The following is a 22,033-nucleotide window of genomic DNA, read 5'->3' on the forward strand; positions in this document are numbered from 1 at the left end:
ACGTCAGTAATCCAGCACTCAGAAGGTGGGGGCAGGAGATTCGGGGACTTAAGACAATCAATCCTCAACTAAACAGGGTGAAAGTCACCTTGGGGACATGAGACCCTCCCTGTCTGGGGCAGGAATGGCGGTGGTCAGGGGAAGGAAGGAAGCAACCCTTTAGTCATTATTCTCCACATTCCTGTTCCTCAGGCTCCTCTGTCTACTCCTTCACAATGAAAACGTATGTGGCCAGAAGGATTTCCTCTGGAGGTCCTGGTGGGTAACTGAGGACAGAGACTGTCTGGCCTTAAAGGTTCCAAAAAGACAGTCAGTAAAGGCCAGGGTTAGGCCAACCTGCAGGCATTGTTCACAGTTCTTTAAGATGGGCGTGCAGCGTGACCTTAGAGCGTCCAGAGTGACTTTTGTGCTCACCAAGCAGAAAGGTGCTTGTGGTTGGGGTCGTAGGACCTTAGGCTTCAAGGAACAGCTTCTTTGTATGAGTGTGTGCATTTGTATAAGCCAGGGGTCAAGGGGGTATCTACCTTGTTTTGAGACAAGGTATCTCACTGGTACTTACTAATTAGGGTAGACTGGCTGGCCAGAGAATCCAGGGATCTGCCTGATCCTGTCTATCCAGTACTGCATTACAAGTGCATCCACCATGCCGTGCTTTTTACCATGCTCTCATGATAGCATGGTGAGCACAATACTGACAGACCTATCCCCCCAGCTAACAGGACTGTATATATATGTATGTGTATAGATGTATGTGTGTGTGTGTATAGATATATGTGTGTGTGTATAGATATATATGTGTGTGTGTATAGATATATGTGTGTGTATAGATATATGTGTGTATAGATATATGTGTGTGTATAGATATATGTGTGTGTGTATAGATATATGTATGCGTGTATATAGATATATGTGTGTGTATAGATATATATATGTGTGTATATAGATATATATGTGTGTGTGTATAGATATATATGTGTGTGTATAGATATATATGTGTGTATGTGTATAGATATATATGTGTGTGTGTATATATATATAAGTGAAATGTGTGTGGGTGCTTTGCCTGCATATGTGTATGTGCACCACGTGCACCCAGTACCCTCAGAGCAGAGAGGGTATCAGATCCCTTGGAACTGGAGTGACAAAGGGTTGTGAGCCACCATGTGGGTGCTGGGAATTGAACCTGGGTCCTCTGCAAGAGCAGCTGGTGGCCTTAACCACCGAGCCACCTCTCCGTCCTGGAACAGGATATTTTAAGGTCAGGAACACAAGAGCAAAGAGAATTTTTAAGTTAAAAAATACCTTGTTTCTAATCCTTGGGACCAGTGGGTCCCCAGAAGGCACATGTGACCAAACACTGTGGGACAGCCTTGCTTTAGCCCCTCTTCTGCTTCAGCTTTTCCAGGTACATGTTCAGGGACTTCTGGATAGAGTCTCGGGAGATGAAGCTGATGAAATTCTGGATGTCAGCCTCCCGCTGCTTGATCAGGTTGTCTGCCGTGGCCTTTCTCATCATGCTCTTGGTCAATTGCCGAGAGTGGTCTAAAGAAAATGGGGTTACCTGTGAGTCTCACCTTCAGAGAATGTGGGGCCATGCCTTGCTTTTTACCAACTCTCATGATAGCGTGGTGAGCACAATACTTTCTTCAAGCATTAAAACAGAGACTCCTAGAGTTTAGGAAATCACAGAGAAAACTGGGTATCTTAGCATTTGGGCAGCTAAGGCAGGACAGCAAGTTCAAGGCCAGCCTGAAATGAACACCCTGTCTAAACAAACCAACATAAATAAAACGTAGGAGCCGACAGGAGGGTACTGCAAGAGCTTTTGTTATTGATGTTGCTGGGACTGTCTCTCTGTAGCCCAGAGTGGTCTTTGACTTGTAGGCCTTCTTTTTTAGTCCCGAGTGCTAGGATTATAGGCACATGCCACTATGCCTGCCTCTTAAAATTTGCTTTTTTATGTCATTGTTAGGGCTGGGCACACAGGTCAGTGGTAGAGCATGTGCACAGGTCGAGTTCCATCTCCAGCACCTCAAATAACCAACATGTCATTTTTGTTGAATTGTATTATTGACCACATTTTCCATATCAGTATATACTTGCTTATGCATGTGGGGACTGGCTATTGGCTTCATAAGAGAAGAGGGCTCCAAGGAGGTCTGCCCAGATGGCTCTTTTTAGGGAAATTCAAAAGGATACTCTGTAGCATTTGGGAAATACATGACATTAAAGTTTTAGTGTCTTAACTGGTGTTACATGCTTGTATCTCAACATTGGAGAAGTGGAGGCAAGAGGATTCCAAATTTGAAGACCTGGGGCAAGTAGGTTGGTTCAGGGAAGTCTTAGCTACACAGTGACCCTGCTTAAAAAGGTCAAACACCAAAAAGTCTTGGTGTGCCTGCAGATTCACAGGCACAGCTGTGTTCCTGATGGCTCCCCTGCTGCTATAAGAGCCATACTCAACAGCAATCTCATGACCTGTGAAGCTCACTTGCTCCACAGCATCACAGAAACAGCTCACTTTCACAGACCTGACTTGTGAGAGCTTTTAGTTTCATGAGGATGGATCACCAGAATGGGAAAGGTGATCCATCTTTTTTTTTTTTTTTTTTTTTTCGGTTTTTCGAGACAGGGTTTCTCTGTGTAGCTTTGCGCCTTTCCTGGGACTCACTTGGTAGCCCAGGCTGGCCTCGAACTCACAGAGATCCGCCTGGCTCTGCCTCCCGAGTGCTGGGATTAAAGGCGTGCGCCACCACCGCCCGGCAAGGTGATCCATCTTATTTGCCCCAAAGCTGCCTGCTGCTTGCTCCTCACCTGGAATGGCCAACCACTGGGCCATCACTGAGCGAGCCTTGCTGTGTACCTGGTCCTCAGGCACCACCTCGTCTACAACACCCAGCTTGAGGGCCTCTGCTGGTGGGAAGAGCATCCCCAGCTGAAGGGCACGCTCTGCTGCTCGGTGCCCAATGGTGTTCACAAAGTTGTCTTTTAACCTGGAATGAAAACATCCTTCAATTCTGTGCTGGGGGCTGGATGTTGTTGAGTATGCATGCAGTGCCTTGTCTTACCAGAAGGGGGCAACAATGCCCAGCAGGCTCTCATTCAATCCTATAGTATACTTGGGGTTGTCAGCCATAACCCGGTAGTCACAGGTAAGAGCCATGAGGCAGCCTCCAGCTGGAGAGGCACCCTGAAGAGGAAGCAAGAGACTCCGTCTGTAGGTGTTGTCTGAATCCTAAATGGTCTTATAATAAAAACCCGGAGCCAGATATTGGGGTAAATGCTGAAAGATCAGAGGAAACAAGCCAGTCACTTCTCACCTCACCAACTCCTCAGCTGAAAAGAGAAGAGCCTGTCTCCATGAATCCTTAGACTGAAAGCCTGAGTCCTCAGCTGAAAGGGCCTCTCGTTCCTGTCTCCTCACACCTTATATACCTTTCTCCGCCCAGCCATTTCACTTCCTGTCTCAACCTTCCTAGTGCTGGGATTAATGGCGTGTGTGCTCCCCAAATACTGGGGTTAAAGGTGTGTGCCACCACTGCCTGGCTCTGTTTCTCTCCTAGACTGGATCAGTCTCATGTAGTCCAGTGTGGCCTTGAACTCACAGAGATCCAGACAGATCTCTGCCTCCCAGTACTAGGATTAAAGGAGTGTGCTACCACTGCCTGGACTCTCTGTTTAACTCTGTGGCTGGCTCTGTCCTCTGATCTTCAGGCAAGTTTTATTAGAGTACAACAAAATATCACCACAGGTAGGTGCTCCAATTCCCAGTAATATTCCTTAGACAAGGTAGAAAGAAGGTGCCCAAGCTTCCAAGGGCTGAGGGTGGGCATGAGCTCTTGGCACTGCACTGGCACCTGGGCCAAGTATGCTGGATAGGTATATAAACCAAGACTGGCCACCCAGGGATCAGCAGCTGAGGTTTTAAAAGCCTCAAGTTTTGCCCATGGGCTCAAAGGCCTTGGCATGTGACTCTTTAGCTTTTAGGGGCCAAAAAAGGACTTTTAGGATAGCAAGTTGGCTCTCCTTTTGTAGATTTTATCTGATGCTAATGTTCAAAATAAGTATTTAGACAGGGCTGTTACCACACCTGGCAGCCAGGCCTACCAGGAAGCCTGGGGACTCCCAAATGGCAGTGTCCACATTGCATGCACCCTAGTGCCCCATACCAAGACAGGTTATCAGTGTCTCATCTCCAGGCCTGGACACTGTCACCTAACTTCCTCTCTTCAATCCTTCCTTTTAGCTCCTGTGACTCTGATCCTTAGAGCTATCCCCTCAGAGAACCCTGCTTTTTTTCTTTTCATTTTTTGTTTTTTTTTTTCCCCCCTGAGACAGTTTCCTGTGTAGCCCTGGCTGCCCTGGAACTTGTTTCGTAGACCAGGTTGGCTGATTAAAGGTGTGCACCACCACCACCCCACAAAAACCCTGCTTTTAGAAGTTGAGCCCCCTTTCTCTACTTTCCAAGGTCAGATCAAAATATCACTTCCAAAGTGTCGATCTGCTCAGGGCTCATTCCAGCCAGCCAGGCCCTGGTCCCCCCAATTTTTTTTCTCTGCTATATCTGTCTGGCCCAGGAATGTCAGAGTCTAAGTGTCTCCTGCTTCTGGGCAGGCCCTTGGGAACTGTGGGTGTGGGGGTGTGGGTGGGGGCACTCACATTGATGGCAGCCACTAAGACCAGGTTGGACAGGTAAAGCCTCAGCCACAGCTCCTGCACAGCCTTCCAGTATTCAGCGTAGTGGGCTGGGTTCCGGCCATACATCTCCATCAAGTCCAGGCCAGCTGAGAAAACACCTGGCCGGTCCTGCCGGGAGAAGCCAGGGTCATGCTTGGCCAGTAAGACGCTGCTTCTGAGGAATCCAGAACTGAGGGTGTCAAGGACATAGCTTGGACCCTCCCCTGGACTGACGCTACTTTCTGGAATGTCTCTCCTTTTCTAGCTTCAAACTAGAAAGAACCAAACAGGTAAGGGTGGGTACTACTCCAAGACACATATGTACCAGGCTGTCTGACACTTGAGCACACCTCTCTGTACTTGGTTCTGTAATCCAGGCACATGTTCTGTTCTACCTCCCAAGGTCAAGCAAGGGCAGAAAGTGCTGGGGCAGAAGAAAGATCTAGAAGAACTGCATAGCCACACATGTGGGTCCTCAGTTGGATGCCTCAGGTCTGACACAGCCACCAGAGGAGGTGTGAGGGGAGCACAGGTGGAGGAAGAGCCAGTGGGCTATAAGGAAAGCATTAAGGACAGAGCTACGTGCCAGGGTCAGCACCAAATCCTGGGAAGTGGCTCAGGAGTTCCAGGTAAAAAAATTCACTTAGGATTTCCCCTCTGCATGGTTTCTTAGTCAGGCCTGAGTTCATGGGTGGTAGACTTGGTGCAGGGCAGCACCTGCTCTAGCAAGAACTAGATGTTTGTTTGCTCAACAGCACCTCCTGTCAAGAGGTGAGGGAGTGGACACAGACACACATCCATCCTCTGGGACCTTGGAGTCACAGTGCAGCTGAGTACATTTTTCTTGAACAGGAACTGATGATGCACAATACTTGTGGGTTGATCTCACTTTGTGTATTTATGAAATGCATCCCTCTTCTATAATGTAACAGAGACAACTTTGCTAGATTCTGCAGTGAGATGTTCTGTATGGCAAATGTGTCGCTCTGATTGGTTAGTAAATAAAACACTGATTGGCCAGTAGCCAGGCAGGAGGAAGTATAGGTGGGACAAGGAGGAGAAGAATTCTGGGAAGTGGAAGGCTGAGTCAGAGATACTGCTAGCCGCCGCCAGGACTAACAACATGTGAAGATGCCGGTAAGCCACGAGGCAAGGTATAGATTTATAGAAATGGATTAATTTAAGATATAAGAACAGTTAGCAAGAAGCCTGCCACGGCCATATAGTTTGTAAGCAATATAAGTCTCTGTGTTTACTTGGTTGGGTCTGAGCGGCTGTGGGACTGGCGGGTGACAGAGATTTGTCCTGACTGTGGGCCAGGCAGGAAAACTCTGGCTACAAGATTCAGATGCTCCCCCAGCCCTCAGGGTCTCACTATGTAGCTCTGGTTGTCCTGGAACTCACTCTGTAGACCAGGCTGGCCTCAAACTCATAGAGATCCTCCTGCCTCTGCCTTCCAAGTGCTGGGATTAGTTAATTAAATTAAAGATAAAGGCCATTACGCACGGCCTATTCAGATGCTTCTAATGACACTGTGTACAGTGGACCTGTGGGTCATCTCCACATTGGGTAGAGATGGCAGAGGGACACGGCTGAGAGGACAATGGTCACATGGAATAACAACAGGAGCACAGAAAACTTGGTCTTGGTGGCGAATGTCTGTAATTCCGGCACTTGGAAGGCAGTGGCAGATTTAGGTTTTATTTTTAAATTTTTATTTGTTTTATGTATTTGAGTGCTGTGTCTGCATGTGCCTGGTGCCTGCAGAGGCCAGAAGAGAGTGTCCGATGCCCTGGAACTGTAGTTACAGATGGTTATGAGTCCCCTTGTGGGTGCTGGGAATTGAACCCAGGTCCTCTATAAGAGCAGCCAGTGCTCTTTTATTTTTTTATTTTTTTGGTTTTTCGAGACAGGGTTTCTTCCTGTAGTTTTGGTGCCTGTGCTGGATCTCGCTTTGTAGACCAGGCTGGCCTCAAACTCACAGAGATCCACCTGGCTCTGCCTCCCGAGTGCTGGGATTAAAGGCGTGCGCCACCACCGCCACCCGGCGCAGTCAGTGCTCTTAACCACTGAGCCACCTCTCTAGCCCCCAGAGGCAGATTTTGTGTGAGGAAAGATAAACTAAAGTACTCCTCCTGGTTATACCAGACAGATTTGAAGGGTTCTGCGTCAGCCCATTTTTGTGATCTGGGAAGACAATACACTTGTTGGTGAACTGTGGCCTCCTGAGTCACATTCCAATTCTTACCTCTAGTATCTGTGAATAAGGCCTACGTAGGAAGAGTCTAATGTTTATTCCCATGAATAAGCAACGTCGTAAGCTTTTGACTTCCTCCTTCATTCCCCCTGCTGGCATCAACAGTGGAAGCGGGAGCAGGTAGCGGCTGAACTGTTTACCCTCCATTAGCTGGAGGTCCAGCCTGCACGGGAACATGCACAGATCTACTTCCTCCCTTCATTTAGCTGGCGCTTCATCTATACTGGGTGCAATTGACTTTATTACTACCATCGTCAATATAAAACCACCAGCCATAACACAGTATCAATCCCCATTATTCATGTGATCTGTCCTAATTACAGCAGCCCATTTCCCTCCCCCCCAGCCCCTGCTGCAGGAATTTCTGTACTTTTAATTCCCCGAAACTTAAAACACAATCTTCTTTGATTCTGCTGGAGGAAGAGACTATTTTCTAGCAACATCTTTTCTGATTTTGTAGCCAATCAGAAGTCTACATTTTAATCCTTCCAGGCTTCAGAATTATTTTCCATATCATTATTTATTATTCAGGCAAAAAAGAACCATTCGGATATACAGGACTAGTTTGAGCTATGGTATCTATTGGTTTCTTAGGATTTCTCTTCTGAGGTCGTCACATACTCCCTGTAGGCCTTGAAGTACACACTCAAGTTCATTTCACCTCAGCCACAATTATTGCTACTCGAACTAGAGTTTTAGCTGACTTGCTACACTTCACAGGGAAACATTACTGCTGTACTATGAGCCCTAGGTTTCCCTTTCCTATTTACAACAAGGGGCTGTGGAAGTTTGAATGTAATTGGCCCCCATGAGTTCATAGGGAATGGCACTATAGCTCCTTCTCCAGCACCATGTCTGCCTGCATGCCCCCTTGTTACACCATAATGATAATGGACTAAACCTGTGAAAATGTAAGACACCCCATTAAATGTTTTTCCTTTTATAAGCAATTCCACGGCTGGGGTGTCTCCTCACAGCAGTAGAAACCCTAAGACAGGGGCCTCACTGGAATTGTTCTCTCCCAGCTCTCCTCTCGATATCATCCTTCCTGCTCCCGTCCACGTGTCTTCTCTATCCGAGCTGCCTTCACTGTTACGACTGGTTCTGTCCACCAATTTCCACCTTTTTCAGGGTATACTCTAGACAACACATAATCAAAAGCTCATTTCTTATCATATTTGTAGAAGTAAACATGACATTTTTTCCTCAACATTTTCTAGGGCTCTCAGGAATACCACGGCACTACTCTGACTATCCAGACACTTAGACCAAACAAAATGTGGGATCCTCCACAGGATCATTCATCTCACTGTAATCTTTACGATCTGAGAAGTCTTTGCCTCCAAACAAAGGTCCTCTCCGTAAAATAGTCATCGACACTTCTGGGGAATGCCACATCAGGTGCTCTGATTATTAAGGGGGTTGACCAGTTTCCAAAGCCTCCAGCTATTATTACCACAGATAAAATGACGACAAGCCGGGTGGGGTGGCGGCACACGCATTTAATCCCAGCACTTGGGAGGCATAGTCAGGCGGATCTCTGTGAGTTCGAGGCCAGCCTGGTCTACAGAGTGAGATCCAGGACAGGCACCAAAACTACACAGAGAAACCCTTATCTCAAAAAAAAAAAAAAAAAAAAAGAAAAAGAAAAAGAAAAAAGAAAAAATGACAACAAATGCTGGACAGTAACAAACCAACTGATGTTTGGAAGTGTTCTGAGGCTCGGGGAATGGTGTAGTTCTGACATGACTGTACTAAGGAAGGCTGGGTTTATGTGACTTTACTTTCCTTCTATTAAGCCATGGCGGGCTCATGGCATTGAAATCCCTGATGCTAGAAGGACTGATGTAGTAAGTAGGGGACTTCAAGTGTGTTAAGTGGAACAATTCCTCTAGGTGGTCAGCATCCACCTAGGTCATGTGCAGACACAAGGTGGAGTGATAGAGAGTTCAGAAGCCGGGCAGTGGTGGCGCATGCCTTTAATCCCAGCACTCAGGAGGCAGAGTCAGGCGGATGTCTCTGAGTTCGAGGCCAGCCTGGGCTACAAAGTAAGTTCCAGGAAAGGCTCCAAAGCTATCCAGAGAAACCCTGTCTTGAAAAACAAAAAACAAACAAACAAAAAAGTTCAGAAAAAATCTGCAGGGGTGGGTGGGGCTGGGGAGACTTCAGTTATAATAAATAAGATGATTCCGGGGCTGGAGAGATGGCTCAGCAGTTAAGAGCACTGGCTGCTCTTCCAAAGGTCCTGAGTTCAATTCCCAGCAACCACATGGTGGCTCACAGCCATCTGTAGTGAGATCTGGTGCCCTCTTCTGGCCTGCAGGGATACATGCAAACAGAACATTGTATACATAATAAATAAATCTTAAAAAAAAAAAAAAGATGATTCCGTAATAAAGGCCTTTCTATACAACAGGGGTGCAGAATAGGTGGCCTTGGTATGTCACATCATCAATATGCGGTAAGAGTATTTGCTATAAGACCTAAGGATGGTTAGATAAGAGTTTCAATTTTATTTATTTTTATGAACATTGGTGTTTTGTCTGCATGTGTGTCTGTGTGAGGGAGTCAGGTCCCCTGGAACTGGAGCTACAGACAGTTGTGTGCTACCATGTGGGTGCTGGGAATTGACCCAGGTCCTTTGGAAGAACAGTTGGTGCTCTTAACCTCAGAGCCATCTCTTCAGCCCTCTGATAAAAAGAGTTTAAATGGAATCATATTACTAGGCCAGAGGTCAGACGAAGGGCAGACAGGGCCCTAGTTAGTGGTATTGGGCTTGGGTTAACTATGTGGTATGCGTGTGTTATCACATAAAGACTAACTAGGAGGATAAAAACAGGCTTGAATAAGGGCTACAGCAAATTCTAGGACAGTTAATAGGATAAGAAGAATGAATGTAATTGCGGCAGTTGGTGGGCTAATGCTTATTAATACTAATATAGCACCACAACTAGATGCATCAAAAGGTGGCCTGCTGTGACATTAGCTGTGAGACAACTGCCAATGCCATGAACTGAATAAATAAACTAACAGTTTCAATGATAATAAGCATAAGAATTAATGAGATACAGTCTAAAGACCAGGCTCGCCTCTGTCTCCTGAGTGCTGGAATCAAAGGTGTGCTCGCCACCACACCAGGCTCCTGCCTGAACTTTTGTGTTGGTGGTGGTTTTTTGTTTCTTTTACAAGACAGGGTTTCTCTGTGTAGCCTTGGCTGTTCTGGAACTTGCTCTGTAGACCAGGCTGGCCTTGAAATCACAAAGATCCACCTGCCTCAGCCTCCCAGGTGTTGGGATTAAAAGCATGTGCCTGCCTGAACTTTTGAAACCCCAATGGGTAGTGATCGCTTCCCTCCTGGCCCTTTGGGGCTTCATGACTATCAGCTTCCTGCACCTTTACTGAACATGATGCTGACGTGCCGATGCTGACATGCTATTGGCCAATGGCCCAGTGTGATCTCTGTATCACTGCGACACAGAGCATAGGGAGCCATACTTTAAACGGTAGTGGCACTGTCATTCCAAAGGGCTGAGGGAAGTCGTTCAGTGGCAGAACACTTGCCCAATATTCAGATGGCCCTGGGTTCAATCTCCAGCATTAGCCCCAAGAAAGGAAGAAAAGCCCCCAACATCATTATAGTGCTTGCCTGGCATCCCCAAGGCCTGGGCTTGATTCTCAGCACCTCGCAGACTGGTACGGCGGCATTCTGGCCTTGACTATGTAACAAGTTGGAGCCTAGTCTGGGATACAAGAACCTAACTCCAAAAACAAGAACATAGGGGCAGAAATGAACTCGATCCACATGTGACTTTGTGTCCTGTCACTGAGGAGGGCAGGGGATGTGATGCTCAGTCTGGCCAGAGACCAAACCTCTGAAGACTTCCTTTCCAACTGTACAACCTCCCCTCATGACCATTTACTGACTTCAGTGACACTGCCCTCACCAATGCCGAGCCTGGCATTTGCCGGCACTTGCAGGCAATGCCCAGGTTCCCCTCAAGAATTCAGAGGGCAGCAGAATCTGCCCTCTGATACCTGACCTAAGATGGCCCAAAGGTGAGTAGAATACTTGCTCTCAAGGCATGTACCCTGCTGGGGCTAGCTCAGGCACCAGCAGCCCCTGGGGAAGAGGTGCCCTGGGAGCCCCTGGCTACATTTGCTAATGACCAGATGACCTCAGGGGGCTCCTGGGAAGACAAAGTTCCACAGAGACTGCTCAGCAGGTTCCTGAGGACTGTCCAGGCCTGGTACAAGCCTGGGAACCTGCTCTCCAGGAAACGGACCTAGAGGCCCCGAGTAGTCATTAGGGCTGCTGGTGACTCCATTCGCCCCATGATGGAGGGCTCCAGATTTTCCAGGTTCCCACTCTGACCACAGTCAGGGCTGGGGGTGTGTGGCTTGACCAGGCACCTACCGAAGTGAGGATGACACCCCGGAAGCTCTTGTCATTCTCTAGCTTCTCCAGGCTGATGAAAAACTCTGTCAGGAACTCCAAACTGAGGGAGTTCACTGGGGGGTTCTTGAACTTCATCACTGCAACTCCTAGTTTAAAACAGAGAGGATCCTCAAAAAGTGCTCAGTCCAGGCCACCCCTGGCCCTCAGTCTGTCTATGGGAGCTGCAGAATTTGTGGTTTCAAAAATTCAGGCAGGCTGGATGATGGCGGCACATGCTTTTAACCGTAATACCCAGGAGGCTGAGCCAGGCGGATCTCTGTGAGTTCAAGGCCAGCCTGGTCTACAGAGCAAGTTCCAGAACAGCCAAGGCTACACAGAGAAACGCTGTCTTGTAAAAGAAACAAAAAACCACCACCAACACAAAAGTTCAGGCAGGAGCCTGGTGTGGTGGCGAGCACACCTTTGATCCCAGCACTCAGGAGACAGAGGCGAGCCTGGTCTTCAGAACAAGTTCCAAGACACTAGGACTACAGAGAGAAACCCTGTCTCAAAAAACAACAACACAAAGTTCAGGCAGGGGCTAGCAAGATGGCTCAAGACAGTATTTGATTTGGGAATTCCAGTTTCCGGTGACGTTGTAGATGGTGAGTCCTATACCCTTGGACAGCCTCAATCTCAGAGATCTCAAATTCCCTAAATAATCTCTCTAGTCTCCTGGAGGATCAAGGTTAAGAGCTGTCTCAAGTACCTAGGACAATGCCACTGGCCCTCCTGAGACAAAGGTTCTGGAGCTGTCTTTAGCACTTGGACGTACAGACATTTAACAGCATGTGTTCAATCCTGAATGACCCATCTCATCCTAAGGCAGGTGGAGGGACATGGAGACAGACACCTGGACGGAGGGGTGGGACATCACCATCATGACTCTCGCTCCTTGTCCTCTCTCTTTAGAGGCCACTGCACCCCAGAAAGCAGGACTAGTATGGGTGCTCCCCAGCCGGAGGCACAAAGCTGAATTTGCCAGAAATTTCTCCTTCAGCTGAGGGCGGCTGTGAAGTTAGAACTACTGAGGCAGGCACCTCAGCACTACAGCGGCAGCGGCACTGCTCGTGCATAAAGCATGACTTGAAACATTTTGTCTCAGTTCTGAGGCTTGGAACTCAATCCTCTCACCCCAGCCTTGTGCATGCTGGCAAGACAGACATACAACATGGCCCTTGGTCTAAGGGCCACTTCCAACCTTTGATATGGCAACATGTTGTCGTCACTTACAAAGTTCACTTTAAGAACTGTACAATCTGGCCGGGCGGTGGTGGCGCACGCCTTTAATCCCAGCTACTCGGGAGGCAGAGCCAGGCGGATCTCTGTGAGTTCGAGGCCAGCCTGGGCTACCAAGTGAGTCCCAGGAAAGGCGCAAAGCTACACAGAGAAACCCTGTCTCGAAAAACCAAAAAAAAAAAAAAAAAAAAGAACTGTACAATCGGGCTGGAGAGATGGCTCAGTGATTACGAGCACTGACTGCTCTTCCAGAGGTCCTGAGTTCAATTCCCAGCACCCACATGGCAGCTAACAACTGTTAACTCCAAGATCTGACACCCTCACACAGACATACATACAGGCAAAACACCAATGTATATAAAAGAATAATAAATAATTAAAAAAAAAGAACTGTACAATCAAGCTGGGTGATGTCAACAGTCAAGACCAACTACAGCTACTGAAAAATTTTTAACTGTAACCCTCCCACAGAGGCACACACACAGAGACATAAATAAAATTTGAAATTAAACTAAATGTACAATAAAGCGTTATCTAGTTATCTATCTATCCATCCATCTAAGGCTATACAGAGAAACCATGTCTCAAACAAACCAAAATAAATGAATAAGTAAATAAATGAGTGAATGAATGAAACGAAGAACTGTACAATCTAGTCACCAAAAACAAACCAACAAACCCCCACCAAAAACAACCTAAAACCAACTCCTATTTTAAGTTTACAATGTTGTGTTAGGCTGTCCTTGGCTATTGCAGCTCATGGACTACAGGGTGGACACACTTGAACTATTACTTCAAATACAGGCTTGCTAAAGCCCCAAACCTCAAAAGTGCATAACCAACCACTGGGGCAGGACATTCTGGATGTCCCTTTTTTGCCTCAGTCTACCTTTCAGGTCCATTTTTTTTTTTTTCAAGACAGGGTTTTTCTGTGTAACAGTCTGGCTGTCCTGGAACCTGCTTTGTAGACCAGGCTGGCCTTGAACTCACAGAGATCCACCTGGCTCTGGCTCCCGAGTGCAGAGATTAAAGGTATGCGCCACCATTCCTTGGTCTGAAATTTTAACTTTTTTTTGGTTTTTTGAGACAGGGTTTTTCTGTGTAGTTTTGGTGCCTGTCCTGGATCTCGCTCTGTAGACCAGGCTGGCCTCGAACTCACAGAGATCCGCCTGCCTCTGCCTCCCGAGTGCTGGGATTAAAGGTATGCACCATCACTGCCCTGCAAAATAAATTTTAATTAAAAAATATCCTAAGCATATTTTTTTATGTAACCCAATTAAACAGGCCAAATGTAAAACTCTATACTGACACTTTTCTTTCTTTCTTTCTTTTTTTTTTTTAAGGATTTATTTATTTATTATTTATATAATGTTCTGCCAGCGTGTATGCCTGCAAGCCAGAAGAGGGCACCAGATCTCATTTCAGATGGCTCTGAGCCACCATGTGGCTGCTGGGAATTGAACTCAGGACCTCTGGAAGAGCAGTCAGTGCTCTTAACCTCTGAGCCACTTCTCCAGCCCTGTACTGACACTTTTCACCTCTCCCTTGACCTTGCAGCCCAGGAGTAAAGACCTTCTTAAGCACAAGGCCCGGGGAAAGCTATTTTCAGCTTTGCTGGCAACACACACTGGCTACAAGTAGTCAGGTCAAAGGCAGTCTGAGTTAGGAATGTGTGCTGCTGCGTGTCAAGGGAAACAAGTTATAACTTGAATGTGGTGACATAGGATTGACTATTCAAGGTCACCCTGGGCTACATAGAGGCCCAGACTAGTCTGCTCTACAGAGCAAGAAGTCAAAGGACTGTCAAAACATTAGTCCCAGCATGGTGGCTCACAGCCAGGCTGTACGGAGCTCCAGGATGGCCAGGGCTACATAGAGGGACCCTGTCTCAAAATACCAAACCAAAAACAAAATCATCAAGGATAGGCCAGAGAGGGGCCTTGGTGGGTAAAGTGCTTGCCGAGGCAGTCTGCTGATAGTTCAACTCCTGGACCCCACAGTGAAAAGAGAGAACTGACTCCCACAGTAGTTAGTTCTCTGACCTCCACACGGGTTCCATTGCAGTGGGCTGCAAGAATATATTATAGAGATTCAGCTGTATATTTAAGCTATACCTAGAAAAGTCAAGGAATTTTTCTAGAGGAAGCCTTTTATCAAGGAATATTTGGTGTTAATTAGTTTGCATAATTTAATATTAACATCTTTCCTAATGCCTTCTTTTTTTTAATGTTGTGATAGTGAGAATTTGTTTGTTTGTTGTTTTTTTTGTTTTGTTTTTCAAGACAGGGTTTCTCTGTGTAGTTTTGGTGCCTGTTCTGGAGTTCATTCTGTAGACCAGGCTGGCCTCAAATTCACAGAGATTCACCTGGTTCTGCCTCTTGAGTGCTGGGATTAAAGGTGTACACCACGGCCACCTAGCTGTTATTTAGTTTTTAATACATTAGCTATCTTTTGCTATGAAATTCTTGTGTGTTCATATACTAGTAGGCCATATGGCAAACAGCATAAACAGCTCAGACCTACTGCCGATTCACTAGGTAACTAACACCCCTACAATGCCCAGGAGACAGGCAGGTTGTAGATGCACAGCTTTGTTTGTTGTGCAAATGAAGCTCAGACCTTCCCCTTCCTTCAGGCCTAGTAGCCCTGCCGAGCTATTGACTCACGACAACAGGGCTTTTTGCATAACCAGGTGCAGTTAAGACTGGAGAGGTATTCCTGGAGGCAGAGCTGGGTGGCCAGGCAGAAGAGAAGATGGCAGTTTCTCAGAGCAGGGGTAAGGAGCAAGGAAGGGGAGATGGAGGACGAAGGAACAGAGGACAAAGATGAGGTCAAAGCATAGGAACTTAGGACTATGACAGAGCAGGCCCAGTAGGTAGAGAGGAGCTGAATGTGACGATGGAGCTGAAGCTGTGTAGATAGAATTTTGTCTTAGAGAAATAGAGTAAATGGATGAAAGAGCATGGTGTACATAGATTCTTTTCCCTCAGATACCCCCCTGCCAGGTGTAGGGTCTTCCTCAGGAGGGATATTCTCAGGGCAGGCCCTTGGGAAAATTCTGTTACTCCATGTGCACCATTATTCACAAAGACATTATAGATAAAATAAATGAATTCTGGACAGGAGAGATCATCAGTTAAGAGCTCTTGCTGCTCTTGCAGAGGACCAGGGTTTGGCTCCCAGCACCCACACAGTAGCTCACAACCATCTCCAACTATAGTTCCTGGGGATCTGATGTCCTTCTGGCTTCCTTGGGCACCAGGCAAGCTCATGATATGTGGAGGCCCACAAAGGTTTCCTAGTGAGATCTGAGCTTGCTTTACCCAGAACTGCATTAGAGGATTGCTTGACCATGTGCCTGGTTTCTAGGTGATTAGAAGGGTCTACACTTGGCTGAGCTAGGGGGAGGTCTTTGCTCCACCCCTTGGCATTCCTATAAACAGCCCTTTAGAAGAGACAGGAGGAGCTGGTGGATAAGGATCCAGGCCCTCCTGAGGCTATCCTGTGTTTCTATCTGTTTTTCTCACCTCTATCCTTCTATCTAAATCTCTTATCCCTCACTCAAGAGTACCCTGGGGTAAAATGTGGGAGCCAGTCTCCCAGAATGGCACACAGACATACACACAGGCAAACACTCATACATCTCCAACATCAAATAAACCAGGTGTCATTACACATGCTTGTCAATTTAGCACTTGGGAGGCAGAGAATCGAGTTCAAGGTCATTTCTTGCTGAACAGAAAGTTGGAGGTCAGTGGACCACATGAGACCCTATCTCAAACAGATGCCACTGGGAGTTGGTGGCACTCACCTTTAATCCCAGCACTCAGGAGGCAGAGGCATGTGGATCTCTGTGAGTTCGAGGCCAGCCTGGTCCACAGAGCGGGATCCAGGACAGTCAGAGCTACACAGAGAAAAAAAGAAAAAGAAAAAGAAAAAAAAAAAAGATGCCAGGATGAGATCACATTAGAATGGGCCTTATGTCACCATGAAGGGAGAAGGCCACATAAAGACAGTGGCAGAGGGCTGGAGAGGTGGCTCAGAGGTTAGGAGCACTGACTGCTCTTCCAGAGGTCCTGAGTTCAATTCCCAGCAACCACATGGTGGCTCACAGCCATCCGTAATGAGATCTGGTGCCCTCTTCTGGCCTGCAGGCATACATGCAGACAGAACACTGTATACTTAATAAATAAATAAATCTTAAAAACAAAAAAGACAGTGGCAGAGTGTTGGGGTTACGCATCAGTGGATAAAATTTTATCTAGGTGTAAGGCCTGGCGTTCAGATCTCTAGAACACAAATCCAGCCCTCTGTATGCAGAGAGCAGATTCCAAGAGCAAGCTGGCTAGCTATACTAACTGGAATTTGCAAGCTCTGGGTTCTGTAAGGGACCCTGCCTCAATAAAATGGAGAGCACTTGATGTCCCACACTCAACACACGTGCACTCCCAATTATACATGTGTACCCTTATTTACACACACCATACACACACACACATACACACACACACACACACACACACACACACACACACACACACGAAAGAAACAGTAAAAGGAGGTGCCCACAAGCCAAGGGACACCAAGGAGTGAGGAGGGAAGACTCTCCCCTGGAGCTTCAGAGGACACACAGTCCTTCCCATCCCTGGCTTTAGACTTCTGTTCGGTACAAATGTGAATATAATTTCATCAGCTCAGTGTGCTATATTCTGTACCCACAGGCTCAGGAAACACTTGGATTGCCATTATCATCAACTTCCATTTTCAGGCAGAAGACAGGCAGTCCCAAGGGCACAGGACACACATGGTCTTTGAGAATGGCACCTGCCGCGGGGCCCAGAATGTTCCCCATCTTTCCAGTATCCTCAACAGATGTCCATCTGATTTTGAAGGAAGCTCACATGCCTGGAGGTGCAGTTCTGGCAAGGAACCTCTTTAGTTAGAAGTAAAGGTTTCCCTTGATTTGCCAAACCCGGTGACACTGTCATTTCCTGATAATGCTTGTCATGTCCATTCTGAGAGGACGGCCCTGGGCTAAGCCTCAAGGCCACCAAGGAGTTGACAGTGGAGATGGATCTGCACCGTGACTTTGATGTCCTGAAAGATGACAGTGGGCAGAGCTGAGTAGAGCTCTCCTGGTGTTTCATCAGCCCATCCTTCCATTTTCCCTGACTTGACTTACCAGCTGTTCATTTCTCTTGTTCTCTGTACTAGCAAGTCCCAGGGCTTCAGGGGAAGAGGAACCATCTCAGCACCGGACACGAAAAGGTCTTTTAGTGGGGATCAGCTCACACTTCTTTAGCAATTGCAGCTTAAAATGCTGGTGTGCCCTTCCACTGTCCTTGGTTCCTTGTGCAATGTTTGCAGCATAAATGCAGAAAACAAGGGCCTGTCCCCGGGGGCATGGCAGCCGCTACTTGCTTAAAGGGCTTCCAAAATAATCAGGAGGCATTTCCAGCTGAGGACCTGGTGTCTAGGTGTCATCAAAATCCTTCTCTGAGAACAAGGGCCAGGTCTTGGTGCCAAGTTGGTTCTTTGAAGACCTTTGACTTGAGTGGAAGAGGTAAGTGTGACACGGTTACAGACCTACATAAAGCAAACACTTCAGACCTAGTTGGGAGGAACTATCTGCAAAGTCTGGGATGGCAGTGGATACTAGGGAAAAGGTCATGAGACAAAAGGTGAATGTGAGCTAACAAAGAGAATTAGATGAGCTTGGTCACCATGGGATAAGTAACCAAATTCCTGGAGCAGGGTGAGTATTAGATAAAATTTTCTTGAATGATGAGCTGAGCAGAATCTAAAATGAAACATAAATGCCCCTGACTTTTGGCATAACTGATTTGCAAAGCATGCCAATCTGAAGTGTCTGCTCGGCGACACTGGAGAAATAGTGAACAGAACAGAGTCCGTCTTCAGATGAGACGATGAACCTTTGCCCAAATGACCCTGTACTGACTGGAAAGAAACTATTTTCTGTGCCAGCAAAGTTCACACACTTTAGGGTGTTTATGTACTGGGGGCTTAAAAGTGTGAACTGGAGGGGGCTGAATAGATGGCTTAGTGGTTAGGCTGGGTGAATGTGGTGGTGGTGCACGCTTTTAATCCCAGCACTTGGGAGACAGAGGCAGGTGGATCTCTGTGAGTTTGAGGCCAGCCTGGTCTACAAAGCAAGTTCCAGGACAGCTAGGGCTGTGACACTGAGAGAAAAACCTTTCTTGAAAAACCTATTAAAAAGAAAAAAAGAAAGAATATTGGCAAACTTTTTAGAAGACCTGGGTTTGATTCCCAGCAACCACATAACAGCTCACAACTGTCTATAACTCCAGTTCCAGGAGATTTAACACCCTTTTTGGCTTCCACAGGTACTATGCAAACATACATGCAGGTTAAAAAAACAAAACAAAACCTATATACATAAAATAAATTGTTTAAAAAAAAAGTGTGCAAACACTTGTGGTCCCAGCACTTGGGAGGTTAGAGGCAGGTGGGTTAGGTTCAAGGTCAGTCTCAGCGACAGTTACATAATGAGTTCCAGGCTGGGATAAATGAAATCCAGTCTCAAACAACAACAAAAAAACCCATAACAGGGTTGGGGATTTAGCTCAGTAGTAGAGCACTTGCCTAGCAAGCGCAAGGCCCTAGGTTTGGTCCTCAGCTCCGGGGGGGGGGGGGGGGGGAGGGGGGGGGAAACAACAACAACAACAACAACAACAACAACAACAAAAAAAACCCCATAAGCTAAAGGGACATATGGACTTTTCCATTTTGCCTCTGAACTAGAGGTAACACTTTATCTTCAAAACCAACATAAGTAAAATAAAACCAGTTGCTATTTTACCTTTTCTTTTTACTGGACATATATACATATACATACATACACATGTACACGTGTACACACACACACACACACACACACACACACACACATATATGCTACTCACATATACTAAAACTGATAAAATATACATGTTATTAAGCCTAAATGTCTATCACTTTAAGTGACTTTGGCATGGTATAGAGCTGTTACCTCTACCCATTCTAATAATTTTATTTATTTATTTTCGTGGTACTGGGATTAAACACAAGGCCTGGGGAATGCTAGGCAAATGTTCTACCATTAAGGCACCTCTTCAGTCCTCTAATATTTTAAAATGTGTGTTTCTGTGGTATTTGAGATATATAAAATCTGTCACAGAATGATCCTTTCAAGGTCTCCACTTTGTGTTGGACTCAACAGGTTGGGCCCAAGCCCTTCCTCACTGCATTCTGGCAGCACTATCCCACCGGGAACCCAGACCTTGACCTGCAAGTCCACCTGAGATGCGGCTTTCCCCTACAGGTGCCAATGCTCAATGCTGAGAGGACAGGGTCAGGGTTAGAATGTGGCCCTAAGCTCTGGGCTCAGTCGTGTCCACTTTCCCAGGTTTTCCTTCCATAAATGTATTATCTATTTGTCCTGGAAAATTCCACTTTTTCTCCCTGCATCCTCACTTTAAAAAACAAAACAAACCACCAGAAAAACAGGCTGATCTCAACTTCACCATTCTCCTGCTTCAGCCTTGTGACTGGAGGTGCTTCCGAGGCATTGTAACAGGGCAGGATAGAGGCTGGAATGACCCTACTTGCAGCTCCCAACTTTAACTAGAAAAATAGTTGCTGGGGTCTGTGCCACGAGCCAGTATTTGGAAAATATTTAAAAAAACCTTCCAATCATTTTCATGTCGGATTTTTTTTTTTTTTTGAAAGCAACCCAGGAGGGGTGGAACATTTCTTACTTCTTAAAAAAAAAAGTATTAACTTTAGTTTATGTGCATTGGTGTGAAGGTATCAGATCCCCTGGAACTGAAGTAATAGACAATTGTGAGCTGCTACATGGGTGTTGGGAATTAAACCCGGGTTCTCTGGAAGAGCAGCCAGTGCTCTTAACCACTGAGCCATCTCTCCAGGCCCCTGTCGGATTTTTGAGACTTTGTCTCATAGAACTGAGACTGGCCTAGTACTCCTCTAGCTTCAGCTGGGTTTACAAGAGCGAGCCACCACAGCAAGCTACAATCGTTTTTAACTAAGTTTAGTTAGGCAATAGTTTAGGCAATAGACCATAACTTTAAAAACTTTAACAAAACTTTAAAAGCTCACACGTTTTGTCATTAAACCACCTGGTGTGAACTTAAGTTTTAAACAAAATCTGAGTTTACATGAGTTTTTTTTTCTCACTGCTTTTGGAAAACACCCGCCTGACTTCCCACGGAACTTGCGCCCTTGGCTCTGGAGGACACTATTCGTGTGCCGAGCCTTGCCCACCGGTGCACTCACTCACCTGCAGCCGCCTCTGGCTCCACCACAACCCGCTTGTTGGCAAAGCGCCGCGCGCCGTCCACGGCCTCCCTGCGCCCGAGGCGGGATCCTGCGGACAGCCCGGAGCACCGTTAGCAAGGCCGCCGGACTCTAGCCACCCCCGCCCGCGAACCCAGCCCTCTCTGTGGCCGTGCACCAGCTCCCGCGCCCTGACACGCACCCGCGTGCAGTAGACCGCGACTCGCGGCGGCCAGCGCCATCTTGGCTGTCACAGGATCTAGACCCACCGAGCGGCGCAACCAGCAGCCGGGCGTTGCAGACTCCTCCTCTCGGACCCGCCCCGTCACCGGTCACAGTGGGCAGCCAGCCATTCCGCAGCCTCCAGTGGACAGGGCGCGGCCTCTCGAGCCAGTAACTCGGTGCAGGCTGAGACCACACCCACCCAGGCTCCCAGCAGCTGGCAGCACTAGGTAATGAATAAGCTTGGGCCAGGGGCGGGGCACGGGGGACGATGGTGTCGCTGAGATTCGAGGGCCTTCACCAAGGGTTCCCGCCAGCTGCCTGCTGGAGGGAAGGCTGCTAGATCTCACAGGCGCAGTGCAGAAGCGCATACCAGAGCTAGGATTAGGAATTTAAATCATGCCTGGCAGAATGGCTGCAGGGTGGTGAACAGATTTGTCTTGCAACACAGGGGAAAGGCCGGAAGGCTGTTACCCTGGGTTAAAACACACCATCGAAAGTGTTGTATTTTTTAAAAAAGATTTATTATATATACAGTGTTCTGTCTGCATGTATGCTTGCACGCCAGAAGAGGGCATCAGATCTCATTCTAGATGGTTTGAGCCACAATGCAGTTGCTGGGAATTGAACTAAGGACCTCTGGAAGAGCAGTCAATGTTCTTAACCTCTGAGCCATCTCTCCAGCCCCTCAAGAGTTCATTTTTATTTGTGTCAATACTGAAAGGCCACAAATAAAAGCAGCCAACTGTGTGGCGTATGCACTGCAGTGAGGGGCATTTTAAACGCTTCTAAGTCTTCTGGCATAGTCTTTTTTGTTGTGCTGAGTATAGAATCAGAACCTGGGCCACACCACCAACTTGGACCAGTATGAGACAAAAAAGAAAACG

General features: G+C 47.0%; 1 protein-coding gene across 1 annotated transcript; it reads right to left on the reverse strand.

Moving 5' to 3' along the window:
* Window positions 1-1,278: 1,278 nt before the first annotated feature.
* On the reverse strand, window positions 1,279-21,258 carry Eci1 (enoyl-CoA delta isomerase 1). The gene is made up of 7 exons (XM_052759119.1): window positions 21,127-21,258; window positions 20,929-21,015; window positions 11,349-11,476; window positions 4,660-4,806; window positions 3,069-3,190; window positions 2,815-2,993; window positions 1,279-1,542 (listed from the first exon to the last, which is right to left on the reverse strand). Exons 1-7 carry the CDS (start codon window positions 21,164-21,166, stop codon window positions 1,376-1,378), a joined length of 870 nt encoding a protein of 289 aa, XP_052615079.1. The 5' UTR covers window positions 21,167-21,258; the 3' UTR covers window positions 1,279-1,375.
* Between the last annotated feature and the right edge of the window lie 775 nt (window positions 21,259-22,033).

Source organism: Peromyscus californicus, unplaced genomic scaffold (genome assembly GCF_007827085.1).
Source record: "Peromyscus californicus insignis strain IS unplaced genomic scaffold, ASM782708v3 Scaffold_3__1_contigs__length_106647218, whole genome shotgun sequence".
Taxonomy (NCBI): Eukaryota; Metazoa; Chordata; class Mammalia; order Rodentia; family Cricetidae; genus Peromyscus; species Peromyscus californicus.

Bases quoted from the DNA above. Each gene is read 5' to 3' on its own strand.
- Eci1 (XM_052759119.1), bottom strand. From the start codon at position 21,166: ATGGCGCTGGCCGCCGCGAGTCGCGGTCTACTGCACGCGG. The intron at 21,016-21,126 runs GTGCGTGTCAGG...GGCTGTCCGCAG, and splicing joins TCGCGGTCTACTGCACGCGG to GATCCCGCCTCGGGCGCAGG. The intron at 2,994-3,068 runs GTAAGACAAGGC...TTTTCATTCCAG, and splicing joins GGCATTGTTGCCCCCTTCTG to GTTAAAAGACAACTTTGTGA.